Genomic DNA, 23,640 nt, shown 5'->3' with positions numbered 1-23,640 from the left:
AGTTTCTTGAGGGAAAGGGCTTTCTTATGACTTTTGAAGCAGTGAAAATATTCTTAATATTGCATACACTGAAACTGAAATATTATCGTATACCGTAGTGTATAATAGACAATGAATATTAACACAACAACATTGATATGAGTAATGAGTAGTTTCAAATACAACATGTGAGGCTATAAGGGATTTTCTGACATCTGTTTCATATTCTTCTTTAGGTATGAAGAATACCTAGAGGTATTCTGGCTGGGGGGTCCAAAACAAGCCCATTATTATTATATTATTTATTATCAGTATAATTTATGATCAATAATTTATCAATAAATGAGCCTGCAACATATTAAATTGAAATCTCTTGGAGTTTAAAAAGCAAATACAGATGGGATTTTACAAAATTCTTCAAGTTGCAGTAAAGACTGTGAACAGAAGAGGTTTGGAGATGGAAAAAGAGACGTGAAGGAATATGCTAACTCCAGTCGGAGTTATTGCACACATACAGGGAGTGCAGAATTATTAGGCAAATGAGTATTTTGACCACATCATCCTCGTTATGCATGTTGTCTTACTCCAAGCTGTATAGGCTGGAAAGCCTACTACCAATTAAGCATATTAGGTGATGTGCATCTCTGTAATGAGAAGGGGTGTGGTCTAATGACATCAACACCCTATATCAGGTGTGCATAATTATTAGGCAACTTCCTTTCCTTTAGAAAAATGGGTCAAAAGAAGGACTTGACAGGCTCAGAAAAGTCAAAAATAGTGAGATATATTTGCAGAGGGATGCAGCAGTCTTAAAATAGCCAAACTTCTGAAGCGTGATCATCGAACAATCAAGCGTTTCATTCAAAATAGTCAACAGGGTCGCAAGAAGTGTGTGGAAAAACCAAGGCGCAAAATAACTGCCCGTGAACTGAGAAAAGTAAAGCGCGCAGCTGCCAAGATGCCACTTGCCACCAGTTTGGCCATATTTCAGAGCTACAACATCACTGGAGTGCCCAAAAGCACAAGGTGTGCAATACTCAGAGACATGGCCAAGGTAAGAAAGGCAGAAAGTCGACCACCACTGAACAAGAAACACAAGCTGAAACGTCAAGACTGGGCCAAGAAATATCTCAAGACTGATTTTTCTAAGGTTTTATGGACTGATGAAATGAGAGTGAGTCTTGATGGGCCAGATGGATGGGCCCGTGGCTGGATTGGTAAAGGGCAGAGAGCTCCAGTCCGACTCCGACGCCAGCAAGGTGGAGCTGGAGTACTGGGCTGGGCTGGTATCATCAAAGATGAGCTTGTGGGGCCTTTTCGGGTTGAGGATGGAGTCAAGCTCAACTCCCAGTCCTACTGCCAGTTTCTGGAAGACACCTTCTTCAAGCAGTGGTACAGGAAGAAGTCTGCATCCTTCAAGAAAAACATGATTTTCATGCAGGACAATGCTCCATCACACGCGTCCAAGTACTCCACAGCGTGGCTGGCAAGAAAGGGGATAAAAGAAGAAAATCTAATGATATGGCCTCCTTGTTCACCTGATCTGAACCCCATTGAGAACCTGTGGTCCATCATCAAATGTGCGATTTACAAGGAGGGAAAACAGTACACCTCTCTGAACAGTGTCTGGGAGGCTGTGGTTGCTGCTGCACGCAATGTTGATGGTGAACAGATCAAAACACTGACAGAATCCATGGATGGCAGGCTTTTGAGTGTCCTTGCAAAGAAAGGTGGCTATATTGGCCACTGATTTGTTTTTGTTTGGTTTTGAATGTCAGAAATGTATATTTGTGAATGTTGAGATGTTATATTGGTTTCACTGGTAAAAATAAATAATTGAAATGGGTATAAATTTGTTTTTTGTTAAGTTGCCTAATAATTATGCACAGTAATAGTCACCTGCACACACAGATATCCCCCTAAAATAGCTCAAACTAAAAACTAAAACTTCCAAAAATATTCAGCTTTGATAGAGTTTTTTGTGTTCATTGAGAACATGGTTGTTGTTCAATAATAAAATTAATCCTCAAAAATACAACTTGCCTAATAATTCTGCACTCCCTGTATAAGGAGCAGTGGTGAACATGCACATTATAAACCGTAAAAAGGATAAGCCCTGCATCTCAATGTGCATTCTGCTCTAAATAGTATTGAAAATTACTAATGTCACATATTTAGGATTAATATGCACTTTTTTTTACAGTCTATGATTGGGAGTTGGTGCACAGGAAAACACTGGGAGCGCTGCAATATATGGGACATTTATAACAAAATACAATCGAACCATACCTACTGTTATTATTAGTAGCCTATACTCTTTTTTCATAATAAATGAAACATTATAAAAAATATTTTTAAAATTAAATTAGGTGGCTCACCTCCCTGTTTCCTCTCCATCTCTGTACATCTCTGCTGGTTGCATTATTTGTAAAAAAAAATTATAATAATTTTATTCGTCTATTTACGTCTACGAACTCTCATTACATTTATAACATCACATCACATGCCTGCACGTTGAACGCGATTTTTCTTCATTGAGGGGAAGAAGAAGGAGGACGAATTACTACAGCATTTGTACCGTTGCACTATGGCTATTAGCTGTGAGAAGACAATGTATTTGGACAAAACAGCGACCATTTTGTAAAGAAACGAAGTTGCTTGTCATATTTTCCTAACAAGCAACCACATTTTTTTCAAATAAGCCCAAAAAACCGCGACCCGCAACTCGAGATTTTTTACCGCGACTTGCCAAAAAAAGAAGCCCAAAGTCAGGTGTTATACGCTGACTTGGTAGCTATGGATACTGTCGAATCAAACCAACGTGGGACTACAGTGATTGGATGTCGTGGAGGTAGCGCGCGTGCTCTCTGCATGCATACAGGTGCAGATTTTTTTCACAGATGCAGATACACTGAGAGCGGCGCGGGTGTGTGAAAAAAAAATTGTCGCAGGTTTTCATGGGAAGTAGCAAGTCTTCTCGAGTCATAAGGCGCAAGTCCAAGTGAAGTCACGAGCCACTGATGTTAAAGTCCAAGTCGAGTTGCAAGTCTTTGTACATTTTGTCGAGTCCGAAGTCATCAAATTCATGACTCGAGTCCAAGTCACATGACTCGATTCCACACCTCTGTTATCGCGACAGGCAATCCATCCGTGTTAGATATAGATCCGGGTCACTAAAGACCCGAATGTGTAAGAATGCCTGGCGAAACATTCATGAATTTAAGAGTTAATGGCATGAACTTTTCTGTTCTCATTTCAGAACGTTTTTTTTTTTTTTTTTTTGCCTTTTTTTTTTAAAGATTAAGTTACTTTGGTACTCGCACAACGTCCTTGTATTCCTGAATAAATATGCGTGTTCTGGTAGCCGTGTATAAGGTTTCTGCCATTAAAGGAGTCTGCTGTGTTTCATGACATGAGAAAACCCATCATGACCCTCTTGCCGTGGGCAACAGTAGAGAAGACAAAACCATTAGTTGAAATCGTTGAAATGAAAACATCTCGGTGCCGGCGTAAGCTCTGATAACTCAGTCGATGACAGGTAAATGCGTCACCGTTTATGTATTTTGACACTGATAAAACTCCAGGAAAGAATCAAGGGAATCGTATGTGACAGAAAGTGAGGTTAACCAAAGCCAAATGCTGATCTTTTGCCACTTCACAAAATGTTTTTAGGTTTTTAAGTGAGTAAGTCCTGTGTTGAAGTGAGCTGGTCATAAACAGGATTTTGAATTTCAACGTTAACTCAACATGAAGTGGCATTTGCAACCTATTTTACTTCTGTTATGTGTTCACGATGTGCACTTAAGGGAAGATTATTAAGACAAACATCTTGTTTTCTTTGAGAGAAAAAAAAGTCTGATAAAATGGTTTAGAACCAAACCAGAAACATGCGCTCATCTGTTTTGAGTTACTCTCTCTCTCTCTCTCTCTCTCTCTCTCTCTCTCTCTCTCTCTCTCTCTCTCTCTCTCTCTCTCTCTCTCTCTCTCTCTCTCTCTCTCTCTCTCTCTCTCTCTCTCTCTCTCTCTCTCTCTCTCTCTCTCTCTCTCTCTCTCTCTCTCTCTCTGTTGTGACGATGCTCAGTCAGACCAGAAATACACCTGCGACTCGTGTCCCAGACTTTTCTCGGCCTCTTCGTGCAGAAGTAACTGAGTTGAAGTGTGAATTAGCTCATTCAGACAGAAACAGAGATGCATTTATCTCTCCGCCTGCTTTATGGCCAGCGGAATGGCAGGTCACTTCTTCCATTAAACGATTCTCGAAGAACGAGCGTTTGACAGTATGTCGGGGTTTCCACAGCGCTGGCTTGGTGGGAGATGTTCATTTTGGATTCATTTGGACAGAGTGTTTTATGGCTTTATTCCCCACAGCCTGAGCACACACTTGCATGTTTGTGCTTCTTGAAGTTGCAATAGATAGGTAGGATCATGACGTGGTGATTTAGAAGCTGCTTTTATTTCAAGACTTTCAGAAACACTTGTTTCAGGTTCAGTCCTGCTGGAGAATCCTGAGGGTAACCGCTTTGCTGAAGGATATAATGGTTTGATATTAAAGGCTTGAAGCACTTACCTAAACTAAACTTACTAGCCCTTTAGACAGACAGACAGACAGACAGACAGACAGAGAGAGAGTCAGACGGATAGATAGATAGATAGATAGATAGATAGATAGATAGATAGATAGATAGATAGACAGACAGACAGAGAGTCAGACAGACAGACAGATAGATAGATAGATAGACAGACAGACAGAGAGTCAGACAGACAGACAGATAGATAGATAGATAGATAGATAGATAGATAGATAGATAGATGGATGGATGGATGGATGGATGGATGGATGGATGGATGGATGGATGGATGGATGGATGGATGGATGGATGGACGGACGGACGGACGGATAGATAGATTAATTGACTGAGACAGATAGACAGACAGAATAGTAGTAGTAGTATACGTATTATTTATCATTACCATTTATCATTGTTTATATTTGTTGTTATTATTATTTTTTTCTCTTTTATTTTCTCGTCACTTAAATCATTTGAATTAATGAAGGAGGCAATTATATAGCGCTTTCATTTATACTACTGTACAGCCATTTAAATGTGTCACTTATACAAATAATGCCAGTAAAGTTCCTTAACCCCTTAAATTACAAAATTGAGGTAATATTTATAAACCATATCCCACCCTCGCGTGGCGTGAGGAGGCCGACAGGGGGCGTAGCAGCTTTACCCCCCTAAACGCTTCCAGCCACCCCCCCCCCCCCTCTCTCTCTCTCTCTCTCTCTCTCTCTCTCTCTCTCTCTCTCTCTCTCTCTCTCTCTCTGAGAGGAGGTGTCAGGGAATCTCCTGCAAAGAAAACTCGCCTTCAAAAAAAAAAAAAAAAAAAACAGACCCGATGTATTACATCACAGGGCCGCGCGCGTATATATCCGAGGCGCGCGCGTGAGAGAGAGACATTCCCAGAGGTTTGGCTCGCAGCGAGAAGGACACGCAGATGCGTCGCGCGCGGGACTTTCAAGCGTGTGATGCTGCGCGCGATTCGGACGCATTTAACAGCCTCGGTGAAAACCCAGCAGACGCGGAGACCTTGTGGATGGATCGATCCGCCGTCTGATGCACCTCGGATAAAGTTTGCATTGGATGAAGTCGCAAAGATAAGTGTGTCGAGATTTTCCCTTCGCATCATCATGGATCTCCAGCAGTGTTTGGTGTCCGTGTACCTGCTGCTGATGTCTTTCGCTCAGTGTCAGCACTATTACCTCCTCAGACCCATCCCGAGTGACACGCTACCCCTGCTGGAGCTGAAGGAGGACCCCGACCCCATCTACGACCCGCGGGAGAGGGATCTAAACGAGACCGAGCTGAGAAGCGTGCTCGGGGACTTTGACAGCCGCTTCCTCTCCGTCGGCCCTCCTCAGGACCGCTACACGGGCAACGAGGACCTGGACGAGCTGGACCTCCAGCCGAACCCCGCCGGACTGATGCCCAAAGACATCAAAAACCTAGACTTTGACGTGCAGTGGGGCAAGAAGCGCAAAGCCAGTAAGAAGCTGAAGCGCAGGCTGCAGATGTGGCTTTGGTCCTACTCTTTCTGCCCGGTGCTGTACGCGTGGAACGACCTCGGCGCGCGCTTCTGGCCGCGCTTCGTCCGCGCGGGGAGCTGCTACAGTAAGCGCTCGTGCTCGGTACCGGAGGGGATGGTGTGCAAACCGGCCAAATCCACGCACATCACGCTCCTGCGGTGGAGATGCGTTCAGAGGAGAGGCGCGCTCAAGTGCGCGTGGATACCGGTGCAGTATCCCATCATAACCGAGTGCAAATGCTCGTGCGCGAACTGAGCGATCGCTAAAGGACATCATTTATAAAGACTCCGATCAGATCCTGGGTCAGATGTAACAACCCAGTGTTTGGGTAGTTTTTCTCTAACCCAGATTCAGATTTTATTTTTAAAGACTTTGATCTGATATATGTTTCTGGACTCTCATCTGAAACATATTCGTGGACATATAAGCTGAGCTGATATGCATATTGCCGGACTTAAATTATAGAAAACTGTTCTGATAAATATTACTGTACAAAACTTAATCTGATATGTATTTCTGGATTTCAGTTTTAAAAACTCTGCTTTGATATGTGTCGTGAAAAACAAAACATTATAGAAAATTGAATCTGATTATATTTCCGTACTTAAGTTATGAAAAATGTTTTATTTTGTATTTTGGTAACACTTTATATTAACTTTATGTCATTAATATATATCAAAGTGTTTGACAGTACATTTTATATGGATATGTACTGTGAAAAAGTTGCTGTCTTAAATGTTTAAGTACGATCAACTTGGATGTTTAAGTAATTTCAACTTAAATTATGAAAATTACTGAACTTATTTTGATGAGTTAAACTAAAGCAGTGTAAAAACATGTCATAACTTATTGATCATATATTTATACAGTGTATATATATATATATATATATATATATATATATATATATATATATATATATATATATATAATACATGGTATATAACATTTGAGCAATTGTTTGAATGTACTAGCTGACAATTTGTTTATGCATTATGAAAGGTAATGCTGTCTGTTAATATAAGTTATTATAAAGTGTTCCCTTTTATTTTTTATGCACTATCATGTGTATGAATGTATTGTATGTATATGTCGTGCCATCATGTAATGATCTAGCTACTTGTAAAAAGCCAGTATTATGTGTATTATCCCAGAGTCTACTGTATTTGTGGAAAATATTGGTCAGCGTTGTATTTATATTGCAGAGAACGGCCGTGGAGCCGTCCGAGATGTTTTATAAGGTTTCCGCGCCGATGTGATGACCTCAAAATTTATTATGGATTTTTAACATCTCGCAGCTGCGACCCAGCTGCTTTCTGACAGCGATTTATCCTGTAAATTAAGATTAAAGAACTGTTATTTATTCTTTATATTCAGATAATAAAATATCAGTGAAAATCCACAGAAAAAAATCTGAGCTTTTGTTTCAAAAGTCTTTGTTTCTTTTTGTGACGCCTGTGAAGAAACTTCAAAGAGATTCTCCTAATTTACCATGAAATATTCTCACCTGGCTTAAGGGCCCCGTAACCCAGGCAACCGCCTGTGATGCTCTCAGGGGCCCGTGTGGAGGGGCCACTTTATATGAACTTTTATCTTATAAGGCTTAAGAGATCACTAAAATCCATGTGTATATATATATATATATATATATATATATATATATATATATATATATATATATATATATATATATATATATACAATAAGTTATGACGCCTTATGTTTTTAAGTGCTGGGTAAAAATTAATCGTGATTAATGGTATACAAAATAAAAGTTTGTGTTTTCATATGTGTGTGTATAATTATTATGTATATATAAATAAACACACATGCATGTATATATATGTATATATATATATATATATATAAATATATATATATATATATAAATAAAATAAAATTATATATATATATATATATATATATATATATATATATATATATATATATATATATATATATATATATATATATATATATGTATTTATATTCACATACATTAGAGAAATTATATGCAGTATATACATGGAAATATTTTTTAAATATATACATGCGTGGGTGTTAATTTATATATACATAATAATTATAAACATATACACACATTTTATGTTTATGTTATGTTAAGTTTTATTTTGGATGCGATTAATCACTTTAAAATATTTTTTTAATTAATATAATTTTCTTTCATTGCTTTAACTCATCAAAAGAAGCAATTTTCTACCTTTTAAAATAAGTTATATAAGGTTTTAACTCATTTTTCAAGTCAGTTTAATGTAATTTAAGTTGAAATTATCTAAATATCCAAGTTGATTGTACCTAAAATTTTAAGGCTGCAATTTTTTTTTTCAGTTTAAGATTTATGCATTTGAATTGCATATAAAATGTCCATCCATTTTGATCACCTTAACATAAATAACTAATAAATGTGATGCATAATTCAGAATGAAACGAGTATTCAATAACAGTAACTAAATGCATTTTAAATACACAATAGTCAGGTTTATATACTGTATATTTATCATCAATCAATCCAATGTGTTTCAATCTCATACAATTTAACCCATCACATCATTATCAAAAAATATAATTCTTTTTAAAGAAGGATACTGCATTGTACATTTTTTTTGTTGGTTTAACTTTAAAAAAAGCAAGTAACCTGGTTGCCTTAAAATTTTGAGTTTATTGAAAGTAAAAATTTGAGTTGATACAATGAAGGAAATTTGTTTAATACATAGAAACTCAAAATATTATTGTATCTGAACCACATAAAAAATGTGATAAATCATGAAAATAGCACAATTTGGCTGCGTCATCACAAATAAAACACACACAATTACCCAATATGCTTACAAAATCTTTTAATAATATTTTAATAAAGGTTGTCGAATCTCAAAAAATGTTCATTGTATTAACTCAAAAATTGTATTTCAGTGAACTCAAAATTTTAAGGCAGCCAGGTCACTTTTTTTCTAAAATTTTTTTTACAGTGAGAGTAATTGTGTGTGTTTTATTTGTGATGACGCAGCCAAATTGTGCTATTTTCATGATTTATCAAATTTTTTATGTGGTTCAGAGACAATAATTGTTTGAGTTTCTATTTATTAAACAAATTTCCTTCATTGTATCAACTCAAATTTAAAATTTCAAATAAGCTCAAAATTTTAAGGCAACCAGGTTACTTACTTTTATAAGTTAAACCAACATTATTTTTTTTACAGTGCAGTATATTTATCAGCAGTCAATACAATGCGTTTCAATCTCATACATTTTAACATCATTATCATCACATTTAAACTGTGAGGGATGTTTGCTATAATGACTTATTAATGGAGGGTAGCTGAGATTATGTGATGAACGTTTCAGTCGAAACACTGAAAAAAATTATTTAGAAAAAAAGTGACCTGGTTGCCTTAAAATTTTGAGTTCATTGAAATTAAATATTTGAGTTAATGCAATGAAATTTTTTTGAGATTCGACAACCTTTATTAAAATATTATTAAAAGATTTTGTAAGCATATTGGGTATATTGTGTGTGTTTTATTTGTGATGATGCAGCCAAATTGTGCTATTTTCATGATTTATCAATTTTTTTATGTGGTTCAGATACAATAATATTTTGAGTTTCTATTTATTAAACAAATTTCCTTCATTGTATCAACTCAAATTTGAAATTTCAATAAACTCAAAATTTTAAGGCAACCAGGTTACTTACTTTTTTAAGTTAAACCAACAAAAAACAACATTTTTTTTTTTTTTTACGGTGAGATTAACTGTATTTTACACAGCAATTAATTAAAACAATTCTTAGCATTCACAGCCTGGGAATCGCAGCCTTATTTCATCTTGTTAAAACCTCTCCGGATCCGGCTAACTGGTTTGAAGGTTGCCTCAAACACGTAATGTGGAGTGAGCGCCTAAACTTTCTCACATCGCGGGTGTTAACAGAGCCGACGCTTCAGGCTAATGAGCACGTTAGTTTGCAGTCTGTAAAAAAACGCAGCTTATCTGATAAGTGCAGTTGCAGTGAAAATAGCTCTTTATCTCCATCTCGAGTGCTTTGCATTGAAGCTTTTATTGCGGGGTGGAGATGCGTGATGATTCTCATTGAAAACCTGTTAACATCTACTGTAACATCCTGAACGGATGATGGGCAGATAAAGCGCGAGGTCTGGAAAACAGCTGGAGAGCATCTCTCTCTCATGTGGCCCGGCCCGACTGCCACCCGCCCATTTGCGGCCCCGCAGGAGGGCCGCCCTCCCTCCGAGAGCATGGAGCCAGTCTAACAGAAGAATAAACTCTGCCAAACAGCCCTCATAAAGAGCATCAAATACAGCTCTGTTTACCCCTGCAGAACAGCGCTTTATCCAAACACACCGCTGATTAGGACACCGTTACGGCCGCTTGGGCAAACTAATCACACAGGACTTCGTTTAAATGGATAGAGGCGTTTGGAGATGTCAGATGAAAATAAAGGGTTCTTTATTGGCTTCCATGGAATCTTTCCATTCCACGAAAAAAGTTATTTATAGTCTAAAGTTCTTTTAGATTATTAGAATGTTCTGTGTACTGAGAAAAAAAAGTTATTTTAAGAACATTTTGGAACTTTGTTTTCATTCCATTCCAAAAAAGATTCTTCACAGTGGAAAAGGTTCTTTAGATTATTCAAATGCACTTTGAGGGGAAAAGGGTTCTTTTAAGAACTGTTGACTGAAAGATCTTCTATGACATCACTCCAGAAAAACACTTTTTGGAACCTTTGTTTTTAAGAGTGAACTTCTGTGTGTAAAGAGGGCCAGATTGTCACTTTTCAAAATAAAGGCACTCTATTGGCATCGATGGTTCCGTGAAGAACCTTTTAACGTTCCATGGAATTTTCCATTCCAAGTTATTTATAGTCTGAAGTTCTTTAGATTATAAGAATTTTCTGTGTACTGAGGAAAAAAAAGTTATTTTAAGAACATCGTCACTGCAAAAAATAACACATTTTGGAACCTTTGTTTTTTCCATTCCAAAAAAAGATTCTTCATAGTGGAAAAGGATTATTCAAATGCTCTTCACACTGAGGGGAAAAAAGGGTTCTTTTTTTAACCATTGACTGAAAGATGGACATCACTGCAGAAAAAAGAAAAACACATTTTGGAACCTTTGTTTTTAAGAGTGAACTTCTGTGTGTAAAGAGGGCCAGATTGTCACTTTTCAAAATAAAGGCTCTTTATTGGCATCGACGGTTCCGTCAAGAACCTTTTAACGTTCCATGGAATTTTTCCATGAAAAAAAAAAAGTTATTTTAAGAACATTGTCACTGCAAAAAAGTAACACATTTTTGAACCTTTGTTTTTTCCATTCCAAAAAAGATTCTTCATAGTGGAAAAGGATTATTCAAATGCTCTTCACACTGAGGGGAAAAAAGGGTTCTTTTTTTTAAACCATCGACTGAAAGATGGACGTCACTGCAGAAAAAAAGAAAAACACATTTTGGAACCTTTGTTTTTAAGAGTGAACTTCTGTGTGCTGAAAAAAATCAAGGTTCTTTATTGGCATCGACGGTTCCGTGAAGAACCTTTTAACGTTCCATGGAATTTTTCCATTCCACAAAAAAAGTTATTTATAGTCTAAACTTCTTAAGTTCTGTGTACTAAGAAAGAAAAAAAAGGGTCTTTTAAGAACATCGCTGCAAAAAACAACAAAAAGTAACACATTTTGGAACCTTTGTTTTTGAGAGTGAACTTCCATGTGCTGTCACTCTTCAAATCAAGGTTCTTTATTGGCATTAATGGTTCCATTTAAGAATCTTTAACATCCATGGAATCTTTCCATTACGCAAAAGATTCTTCACAGTGGAAAAGGTTCTTTAGATTATTCAAATGCTCTTCACTTTTGAGGGAAAAAAGGTTCTTTTAAGAACTGTTGACTGAAAGATCTTCTATAACATCACTGCAGAAAAACACTTTTTGGAACCTTTGTTTTAAAGAGTGAACTTCTGTGTGTAAAGAAGGCCAGATTGTGACTCTTCAAAATAAAGGCACTCTATTGGCATCGACGGTTCCGTGAAGAACCTTTTAGCGTTCCATGGAATTTTTCCATTCCAAGTTATTTATAGTCTAAAGTTCTTTAGATTATTAGAATGTTCTGTGTATACTGAGAAAAAAAGGTTATTTTAAGAACAACGTCACTGCAAAAAGGACAAAAAGTAACACATTTTGGAACCTTCGTTTTTGAGAGTGCACTTCCATGTGCTGTCACTCTTCAAATCAAGGTTCTTTATTGGCATTAATGGTTCCTTGAAGAACCTTTTAACATTACATGGAATTTTTCCATTTCACAAAACTTATGATGATTTTTTTTTTTTTTTTTTCACGCAAATGATTCTTTTTAAGAACTGCTCACTGAAAGTTCTTTTATGACATCAGTGAAAAACACCCTTTTGGAACCATTATATTTAAACATTGATTAATATAGTAACTTCTACATGTAAGATTCAAATTTAAATGAACTTTTGCATCTTTAGCCTTTTTTTTATTTTGGTTGAAAATTTAAAAATAAAGGTAAACCATTGACTGATGGTTCCATTAAGGAGCTTTAGTGTCCTTTAATTCTTTAACACTATATTCTTTATAGTGAAAAAATGTTCTTTAGATTATTCAAATGTTCTGCACAAAAATGTTTTTTTTTAAGAACTGATCACTGAAAGATTCATCTGTAAAAAGGGTCTTTTTCAAAAACATTTTGGAACTTTTATGTTTAATGTGAACTTCTATATGTAAGATTCAAATGTAAGTGTTTTTTATTTGGTTGAAAATTGTCCGGTTTTCACTCTTTAAAAACAGGCTCTTCTTTTTGGATGTATAGGGTCCTTGAGCTGCTGTATGGTTCTTTTGGGATCCATTATATGCTTGGTTTCATTTTCCACCTCAATCAGATCCTGGGTCAGAACAAACAACCCAGTGTTTGGGTAGTTTTTGTGTTACTCAGATCCTGGGTCAGACGTGACAACCCAGTGTTTGGGTAGTTTTTGTGTTACTCAGATCCTGGGTCAGAAGTAACAACCCAGTGTTTGGGTAGTATTTTTGTATCTCAGATCTTGGGTCAGACGTAACAACCCAGTGTTTGGGTAGTTTTTGTGTAACTCAGATCCTGGGTCAGACGTGACAACCCAGTGTTTGGGCTGTTTTTTTGTAACTCAGATCCTGGGTCAGACGTGACAACCCAGTGTTTGGGTAGTTTTTTTGTATCTCAGATCCTCGGTCAGACGTAACAACCCAGTGTTTGGGTAGTTTTTGTGTAACTCAGATCCTGGGTCAGACATAACAACCCAGTGTTTGGGTAGTTTTTGTGTTACTCAGATCCTGGGTCAGACGTAACAACCCAGTGTTTGGGTAGTTTTTGTGTAACTCAGATCCTGGGTCAGACGTTACAACCCAGTGTTTGGGTAGTTTTTTTGTATCTCAGATCCTCGGTCAGACGTAACAACCCAGTGTTTGGGTAGTTTTTGTGTAACTCAGATCCTGGGTCAGACCTTACAACCAAGTGTTTGGGTAGTTTTTTTGTATCTCAGATCTTGGGTCAGACGTAACAACCCAGTGTTTGGGTAGTTTTGTGTAACTCAGATCCTGGGTCAGACGTGACAACCCAGTGTTTGGGCTGTTTTTTTGTAACTCAGATCCTGGGTCAGACGTGACAACCCAGTGTTTGGGTAGTTTTTTTGTGTCTCAGATCCTCGGTCAGACGTGACAACCCAGTGTTTGGGCTGTTTTTTTGTAACTCAGATCCTGGGTCAGACGTGACAACCCAGTGTTTGGGTAGTTTTTTTGTATCTCAGATCCTCGGTCAGACGTAACAACCCAGTGTTTGGGTAGTTTTTGTGTAACTCAGATCCTGGGTCAGACCTTACAACCAAGTGTTTGGGTATTTTTTTTGTATCTCAGATCCTCGGTCAGACGTAACAACCCAGTGTTTGGGCTGTTTTTTTGTAACTCAGATCCTGGGTCAGACGTGACAACCCAGTGTTTGGGTAGTTTTTTTGTATTTCAGATCCTAGGTCAGACGTAACAACCCTGTGTTTGGGTAGTTTTTGTGTAACTCAGATCCTGGGTCAGACGTTACAACCCAGTGTTTGGGTAGTTTTTTTGTATCTCAGATCCTCGGTCAGACGTAACAACCCAGTGTTTGGGTAGTTTTTGTGTAACTCAGATCTTGGGTCAGACGTAACAACCCAGTGTTTGGGTAGTTTTTTTGTATCTCAGATCCTCAGTCAGACGTAACAACCCAGTGTTTGGGTAGTTTTTGTGTAACTCAGATCCTGGGTCAGACGTTACAACCAAGTGTTTGGGTAGTTTTTTTGTATCTCAGATCCTCGGTCAGACGTAACAACCCAGTGTTTGGGTAGTTTTTGTGTAACTCAGATCCTGGGTCAGACCTTATAACCAAGTGTTTGGGTAGTTTTTTTGTATCTCAGATCCTCGGTCAGACGTAACAACCCAGTGTTTGGGCTGTTTTTTTGTAACTCAGATCCTGGGTCAGACGTGACAACCCAGTGTTTGGGTAGTTTTTTTGTATCTCAGATCCTGGGTCAGACGTAACAGCCCAGTGTTTGGGTAGTTTTTGTTACTCAGATCTTGGGTCAGACGTAACAACCCAGTGTTTGGGTAGTTTTATTGTATCTCTGATCCTCGGTCAGACGTTAAAACTCAGTGTTTGGGTAGTTTTTGTGTAACTCAGATCCTGGGTCTGACGTTACAACCAAGTGTTTGGGTAGTTTTTTTGTATCTCAGATCCTCGGTCAGACGTAACAACCCAGTGTTTGGGTAGTTTTTGTGTTACTCAGATCCTGGGTCAGACGTAACAACCCAGTGTTTGGGTACTTTTTGTGTAACTCAGATCCTGGGTCAGACGTAACAACCCAGTGTTTGGGTAGTTTTTGTGTAACTCAGATCTTGGGTCAGACGTAACAACCCAGTGTTTGGGTAGTTTTTTTGTATCTCAGATCCTCGGTCAGACGTAACAACCCAGTGTTTGGGTAGTTTTTGTGTTACTCAGATCCTGGGTCAGACGTAACAACCCAGTGTTTGGGTACTTTTTGTGTAACTCAGATCCTGGGTCAGACGTAACAACCCAGTGTTTGGGTAGTTTTTTTGTATCTCAGATCCTCGGTCAGACGTGACAACCCAGTGTTTGGGCTGTTTTTGTGTAACTCAGATCCTGGGTCAGACGTAACAACCCAGTGTTTGGGTAGTTTTTGTGTAACTCAGATCCTGGGTCAGACGTAACAACCCAGTGTTTGGGTAGTTTTTCACAGTCAAAGCATGTCGCACTGTAAAATAAATATTTTTTTAAAAAAGTTACCTGGTTGCCTTAATTTTGAGTTCATTGAAATTAAAATTTTGAGTTAATGCAATGAAATTTTTTTGAGATTCGACAACCTTTATTAAAATATTATTAAAAGATTTTGTAAGCATATTGGGTAATTGTGTGTGTTTTATTTGTGATGACGCAGCCAAATTGTGCTATTTTCATGATTTATCAAATTTTTATGTGGTTCAGATACAATAATATTTTGAGTTTCTATTTATTAAACAAATTTCCTTCATTGTATCAACTCAAAATTTAATTTCAATAAACTCAAAATTTTAAGGCAACCAGGCTACTTACTTTTTTAAGTTAAACCAACAAAAACAAACATTTTTTTTTTACAGTGTATGTGCTTTTAAGAATTTTTCTTTAGAACTTTATTTTAGAACCTTAGAATGTTTACTTTTTAGAATGTGGCGGGAAAATGACAAAATATTCGTTCATTATTTAATTAATAGGTCACTTACGCTAGCTAGCACATACTCATTATGCTTTTATGACTATTTTCCACGTTAATCATTCATTGTGAAACTTTAAAAAGAACTTTCAACTGAACAAGTTACTTTTTTAGGAGTGTTTACAACTGAAATTATCTTGGATCATTTCGAATTATTCACAATAAAACTATTTTTTACAAAACATAAAAGATCCAATGCTGTGTTTTTTTTCCCGTCACTGCTTGAATATGTGAATATCTTGAATTTGAATGTGCTTTAAGAATTTTTGTTTAGAACTTTATTTTAGAAACTTAGAATGTTTGCTTTTTAGAATGTGGCGGGAAAATTACAAGATATTCGTTCTTAATTTAATTAATAGGTCACATACGCTAGCTAGCACATACTCATTATACTTTTATGACTCTCTTATACTCAAGCGGCTTCTTTGTCTAGATTCCAGCTCTGCTTCTGTGCACAATTTTACAGCATTTGCCTACAAAACTTCACATGTAGCATTTAAGCAGGAGCCTTCAGATCAAAAAATCACACTTAATTCAGTGTGTGCGAACATTCTCCAAATACTGAATGTGTGTATCTGATAGCACTTTGTGTGTGGTTGAGATGTGCTCTGGCTTGGCTGCGAGCGAGCGGCTGTTATCAGAGTGAAATACTGCGTTTGTGTTGTGTCTGAAATGACACTGTGCAGCGTGACGCCAGGGGTCGCGGCGATCAGGCCCCGTGGCGACCTCTCTGTCCGAGCTGGAGGGGGGCGGCGGGGTTTCGGCTCCTGCACGGTGGCCCCCAGGTACCAGCAGGGCCCTCTGTTTAACGGAGAGGCAAGCGTTCGTAAACCCTGCGGGAGATGGACTGTGATTTATGCACTCGTTCTCTCGTATATATCTCTGTGCTCTTGTGTTCTCCTCTCTCAGCGTCAGCAAAGACATTTATATTATAGAAAACATCAAAAATCCTGAAAAATACAAACAGTAAATGTAAAATGTTTCTAGTGAAAGAGTCTTACACTTTCTCAGATTGACTCAATTGTTAAATAATTTTTTGGAGAAACATCTGCTGAATCTTGTGAAGTGAAATTGGTTCCACTTAATTTTTTTTCTACCCAAATCCTGGGTTGAGCCTCCACCTGGGTAATTTTTTCAGTGTTTGGGTAGTTTTTGTGTAACTCTGATCCTGGGTCAGACGTAACAACCCAGTGTTTGGGTAACTTTTGTGTAACTCAGATCCTGGGTCAGACGTAACAACCCAGTGTTTGGGCTGTTTTTGTGTATCCCAGATCCTGGGTCAGATGTAACAACCCAGTGTTTGGGTAACTTTTGTGTAACTCAGATCCTGGGTCAGACGAAACAACCCAGTGTTTGGGTAGTTTTTGTGTTGCCTAGATCTGGGTTAGACGTAACAACCCAGTGTTTGGGTAGTTTTTGTGTTGCCTAGATCTGGGTTAGACGTAATAACCCAGTGTTTGGGTAGTTTTTGTGTTACTCAGATCCTGGGTCAGATGAAACAACCCAGTGTTTGGGTAGTTTTTGTGTTACTCAGATCCTGGGTCAGATGAAACAACCCAGTGTTTGGGTAGTTTTTGTGTTACTCAGATCCTGGGTCAGACGCAACAACCCAGTGTTTGGGTAACTTTTGTGTAACTCAGATCCTGGGTCAGACGAAACAACCCAGTGTTTGGGTAGTTTTTGTGTTGCCTAGATCTGGGTTAGACATAACAACCCAGTGTTTGGGTAGTTTTTGTGTTACTCAGATCCTGGGTCAGATGAAACAACCCAGTGTTTGGGTAGTTTTTGTGTTACTCAGATCCTGGGTCAGATGAAACAACCCAGTGTTTGGGTAGTTTTTGTGTAACTCAGATCCTGGGTCAGACGTGACAACCCAGTCTTTGGGTAGTTTTTGTGTAACTCAGATCCTGGGTCAGACGTAACAACCCAGTGTTTGGGTAGTTTTTGTGTAACTCAGATCTTGGGTCAGACGTAACAACCCAGTGTTTGGGTAGTTTTTGTGTTACTCAGATCTTGGGTCAGGCTTTTTGTGGCCTCTTCAGGAGAGAGCAGTGCAGCTCCGTTGCATGTCTTCAGTCAAATACAGGTGTGTGTAGATGTTATTTGATCTATAAATCCGTTATTGTGCTGTATATTGTTTAATTTTATGCAAAGCAACACACAGGGGCACGATGTGCGTCACCTAAACGAGTGCCGCATCTGTATTTTCTCGTGATGGAATCGCCGGATGCCTTGCATTAAAATTTTATGATTTTAAATAGGATGTTAAATATGAGTTGTTCAATGATTGTTGAGGAAGTTTAGAGGATTTAAGTTAAGTAAAAAAAAAAAAAAAAACATAGCGTTATAGTAAAAACAAATCAGCTATGCTGGGTTAAATAAATAACCCAATTTGCTGGGTAAAATTAACCCAACATATATTTTTTCCTATATTTTCACAGCCATTGGGTTAAAATCAACCCAATTTTTTTTTTTTTTAGAGTATTAGTAGACTGGTAGGGTTAGGGTTAGTAAGTTACTTGCTAAGTCACTTATAGTCTGTTGCGGGACCATCAAAACACACTCTAAAAAATTCTGTGTAAAAAAACAACCCAATTTTGGGTAAAATATGGACTAACCCAGCAGTTGGGTTGTTTTTATCCAGTGATTGGGTTGTCTTAAGCAAATATTTAACCCAACCACAGGATTAAAACAACCCAATCGCTGGGTTAAAACAACCCAGTTGCTGGGTTAGTCCATATTTGACACAAAAATGTAAAGTGTTAGCAGATATTAAGCAAACGGTCTACTAATACTCTAATGACTGCATGTAGTTGCAAAGTTACTTCTGCACTCTAAGAAGAAAAGGTTCTATATAGAACCTTAAAAGATTCTATCACCGTTACATATTTGGAACCCCTAAAAGTTTCTATATAGAACCCTTTTTAAGTGCCAAAGGGGTTCTTTCTTGTTATAATAGAACCTTTTAAGCAAAAAAGGTTCTTTGTACTCCAAAGAACCTTTTTTGCTTAAAAGGTTCTATTATGACAAGAAAGAACCCCTTTGGCACGTAAAAAGGGTTCTCCAAATACGTAGCGCTGATAGAACCTTTTAAGGTTCTATAGAAACTTTTCTTCTAAGAGTGTGTTCTTTGTAACCAGGAAAAAGGTTCAATAGGGAACCTTTTAGGAGTTCTTCCATTATCATTTGTTTTGTCCTTTCTGGATTTCATATTATTGACACACATTTCACTGCATTATTCAGTGTTTTCAAATTCATTTATGAATGATCACAACATTCAAGATATGGGGGTTAGAAAATGGATATATTTATCTAATTTTATGTAGTTAATCAATATCACACCAAGAGTGCCATTTCAGTTTTTCTCCTCCAAAAATCCACACAATGATTAAAATGTGATATTATTACAACAGTTTAATAAACACGAATTTAATTACAACTACAAATTCATAATGTAATATATGAATAAATAAAGAACCTTTGTGCCAAAAGGGTTCTTTCTTGTCATTATAGAACCTTTTTAGCATAAAAGGTTCTTTGGAGTTGAGTAAAGAACCCTATGGTTCTATATAGAGCCCCACTGAGCCCTTTTTTCTAAGAGTGTAGTTAGTCGAATGTCTAAAGTGGACCATGAAGTTGAGCGGGAGCACCTGAGCACTGAAAGAGCAGACGTGCATGACAGGAGCCGCTCGTGTGTTGATGTGTACGTCTGCTCTGATATCTCTCTGTCTCGTTTCTTAATAAGGACACGGCGCTGTCCCGGACAGACGGTCGCGGTCTGTTCCTCCTCTCCTCTTAAGCGCGCGGCTCGACCAGTGTCAAGAGTCTCCGTATCTGTGCAGCTTCAGGAGGCGCTCCAAACATGTTTCTCCTGCGGTCACAGACCCACTCTGAGTGATAACGGCACTTTGTCTTCCTAATGCTGTGGAATGAAAAGGTTGTCCTGTCGTAAAACCCTCTCCTCGAACCCAAAGCTCTGTCCCGTGTCAGTGACGGCACGATTGAACGCAGACCGCTGACATGAACACGTCCGTTTAAAGACGTTCCTGAGATGTTTTATCAGTCAAAATGCAGCAGTCATTTCACCTTCGTTTACTTTACTCATACACTCTTAAAAATAAAGGTTCTTAAATGGTTCTTTGGCAGGGTGTGTGGTTCCATGAAGAACCTTTAATATCCAGAGAACCTTTCCATGGCACAAAAGATTCTTTGTAGTGCAAAAATGTTCTTTAGACTATAAAATGGTTAGAAAAAAATTATACTTTTTTACAAAATGGTTCTTTGGGGAACCAAAAATGGTTCATCCGTTATCACCGTAAAAAACCTGTTTTTGTTTCTTCCTGGCACCTTTATTTTTAAGGGTATAAGTGGATCTTTTATAGCTCTGTAGAATTAATTAAATTAATCAATAATAATATTAATAATACATTTTATTTATAAAGCACTTTACATTTTAAAGAAAATCTCAAAGTGCTACAAAGGGAGGAAAAAATAAAATAGAGCAGTTAGAGCAATTAAGAATTAAATTAAAAAATCAACGCAAAAATGCAAACACAAAGCATTTTAAACATTGGCAGACGTTCACCTCACCATTGGTAATGGCCTGATCCAAAGAGGCTTTTGATCTCATGTCTGTTCTCAAACCATAAATATAAAGACTGAAAAAAAACCAACACTGATAACTGTGAATCAAACCAGTGCATTTCCTTATTTTGGCAGAATATCCGGGTTGTTTTTTAGGATAGACGTCTCATTAGTGCTTTATATTCTTTGAAGTTTCAAGGACGGCAGACGATAATGAGAACACTGAGCCGGTGGACACTCCTCTGAGCCGTGATAACAGATGATAAAGCTCGTTTTTTGAACGTGGCGTTGACCTTTCGTGGCATATATCAAATGAAAAATATCACACAGGAGCTGTCCTGGTCTGTGTCCGACTGATTTCTTCTTTCACAGTGTGTCATTAATCTCACAGCTTTCTGTGCAGAATTCAAATATGTTTTTGTTTTTTTGTTGGTATATGTGCCGACTCGATCATATGATCCGATCCGTGCTATCGTGACTCTAGACTGGAGCAGTCTGTGGTGGTTTGCGTGACACTAACATGAAAAGAGTCTTTAGCCTTAACTGAAAGTTTATATAGTGCAGTGGTGTAAAGTAACGAATTACAAATACTCTCGTTACTGTAATTGAGTTGTTTTTCTCAGGAATTGTACTTTTTTAAGTACACCCTAGGGGTGACCCCTAATAGTCGAAGATTCGATGCATCGATATGCAGGACCGGATTCGACCACTGATCTCATGGTCGAATCTTCGCGGTTGTTATGAAACGAGGATCATACCATTTTGGCAATATGGGGGTGCTCAATATTAGTGTTATAAAGACGTGTCGCGGCGCTGAGCGATCGCCCCTTTAAGGGCACTGAGCTTCGCACCGGACGCGCTGCGTCTATATTACTATTATATTGCTATTATCTTTTTTTTTTTTTTTTTTTTTTTACAGAAACACCAACAATATCTTAAGGACCACCACGAGTCATAAGTTCAGTTAAATGGCAAATATGTATTCATACATTCATACAACAGTTTTAGTTCTAATTATTAAAGTTCTATCATTAAATAGTGCTTGATTATAATAATATCATAACATAGTCTAATGCTTGATTGACTGATGTTAAGAGTGTACATTCAGATATTTAAAAAGCTCTGCCATTTTACAAAGATATTGATACATTTTTATATACATAAACTCACCTAAAGGATTATTAGGAACACCTGTTCAATTTCTTATTAATGCAATTATCTAATCAACCAATCACATGGCAGTTGCTTCAATGCATTTAGGGGTGTGGTCCTGGTCAAGACAATCTCCTGAACTCCAAACTGAATGTCAGAATGGGAAAGAAAGGGGATTTAAGCAATTTTGAGCGTGGCATGGTGTTGGTGCCACATAGAATTAAGGCAGTTCTGAAGGCGAAAGGGCCTTCAGAAAGAAATGTTGGCCCATATTGATAGGATAGCATCTTGCAGTTGATGGAGATTTGTGGGATGCACATCCAGGGCACGAAGCTCCCGTTCCACCACATCCCAAAGATGCTCTATTGGGTTGAGATCTGGTGACTGTGGCGGCCATTTTAGTACAGTGAACTCATTGTCATGTTCAGGAAAACAATTTGAAATGATTTGAGATTTGTGACATGGTGCATTATCCTGCTGGAAGTAGCCATTAGAGGATGGGTACATGGTGGTCATAAAGGGATGGACATGGTCAGAAACAATGCTCAGGTAGGCCGTGGCATTTAAACGATGCTCAATTGGCACTAAGGCGCCTAAAGTGTGCCAAGAAAACATCCCCACACCATTACACCACCACCACCAGCCTGCACAGTGGTAACAAGGCATGATGGATCCATGTTCTCATTCTGTTTACGCCAAATTCTGACTCTACCATCTGAATGTCTCAACAGAAATCGAGACTCAACAGACCAGGCAACATTTTTCCCGTCTTCAACTTCACAAATGCTTTGCTGCATCTCTCGGTTGTAACGAGTGGTTATTTCAGTCAAAGTTGCTCTTCTATCAGCTTGAATCAGTCGGCCCATTCTCCTCTGACCTCGAGCATCAACAAGGCATTTTCCCCCACAGGGCTGCTGCATACTGGATGTGTTTCCCTTTTCACACCATTCTTTGTAATCCCTAGAAATGGTTGTGTGTGAAAATCCCAGTAACTGAGCAGATTGTGAAATACTCAGACCGGCCCGTCTGGCACCAACACGATGCCACGTTCAAAATGGCTTAAATCCCCTTTCTTTCCCATTCTGACATTCAGTTTGGAGTTCAGGAGATTGTCTTGACCAGGACCACACCCCTAAATGCATTGAAGCAACTGCCATGTGATTGGTTGATTAGAGAATTGCATTAATGAGAAATTGAACAGGTGTTCCTAATAATGCTTTAGGTGAGTTTATGTATATATAATGTAAAATACTCCAGATTAACTTTTGAAAAAAAAAAGAAGAAGAAGTGCCACACACAAAAGTGCAGCTGTCAAATATGTCCGGTTCATGTTTACATTACATGATAATCAAAAATGAATGGGAAAAAAAAATGTGTTGTAAACTTGTGCATGTTTGCAAACAATAATGAACACGCGGTGGACTGCCCCTAATGACGCTGCTTAACATTTGAAACGTTTAATGGGATAAGCAACTTTCTAAGCAAAATGAATGGTGAGCATTTGTCATTGTGCTGCCTCCAGGACTGTTTTGACTGACGTGTGCTGCTTGTTTTAGCTTATGCAAGATTATTTTGGAATCATTTCGGTTGAGTTTCCTGTGCGCTTCCTCTGTGTTGAGTTGAGTTCTTCTCAAGCGTTCCAGCCTCTGTGAGATTGCATGAAGGTTATGCAGTCAGTCAATAGTCAAGGTAGCTCAGGTGCATTTTTAAACAGACAGAGAGTCCATTGCTTTTATTGTTTTTGGTTGTTTTGTTCATTTATTGTGGATATTTAAAATGTTCACTGCAAAAAATGATTTTCTTACTTAGTATTTTTGTCCTGTTTTAATTCCAAATATCTAAAAATTCTTACATTAAGAAGCATTTACTACTTAAGCAAAAGTTTTTGTCTTGTTTTGGGGGAAAATTACTCAAAATTGAGTAAGCTTTTGCTTAAAATAAGATAAATAATCTGCTAATGGGGTAAGAAAAATAATCTTGTTTTCTGTTTGAATTAAGATTATTTAACTTACCCCATTGGCAGATTATTTAG

General features: G+C 37.8%; 2 protein-coding genes across 4 annotated transcripts in view; both read left to right on the top strand.

Annotated features, from left to right (window-relative positions):
* Positions 1 to 23,640, top strand: part of LOC137050243 (uncharacterized) — a 189,858-nt gene that overhangs the window by 84,453 nt on the left and 81,765 nt on the right. The gene's annotated exons all lie outside the window — the stretch shown is intronic.
* nog1 (noggin 1) lies at positions 5,462 to 6,598 on the top strand. The gene has a single exon (XM_067428747.1). The coding sequence runs from the start codon at positions 5,510 to 5,512 to the stop codon at positions 6,320 to 6,322; it is 813 nt and encodes a 270-aa protein (XP_067284848.1). The 5' UTR covers positions 5,462 to 5,509; the 3' UTR covers positions 6,323 to 6,598.

This window comes from Pseudorasbora parva, chromosome 2 (assembly GCF_024679245.1).
Source record: "Pseudorasbora parva isolate DD20220531a chromosome 2, ASM2467924v1, whole genome shotgun sequence".
In the NCBI taxonomy this organism is placed as follows: Eukaryota; Metazoa; Chordata; class Actinopteri; order Cypriniformes; family Gobionidae; genus Pseudorasbora; species Pseudorasbora parva.
This window is presented reverse-complemented; position numbering and strand designations above follow the sequence as displayed.

Coding starts and splice junctions, on each gene's coding strand:
- nog1 (XM_067428747.1), top strand. CDS start 5,510: ATGCTGCGCGCGATTCGGACGCATTTAACAGCCTCGGTGAAAACCCAG.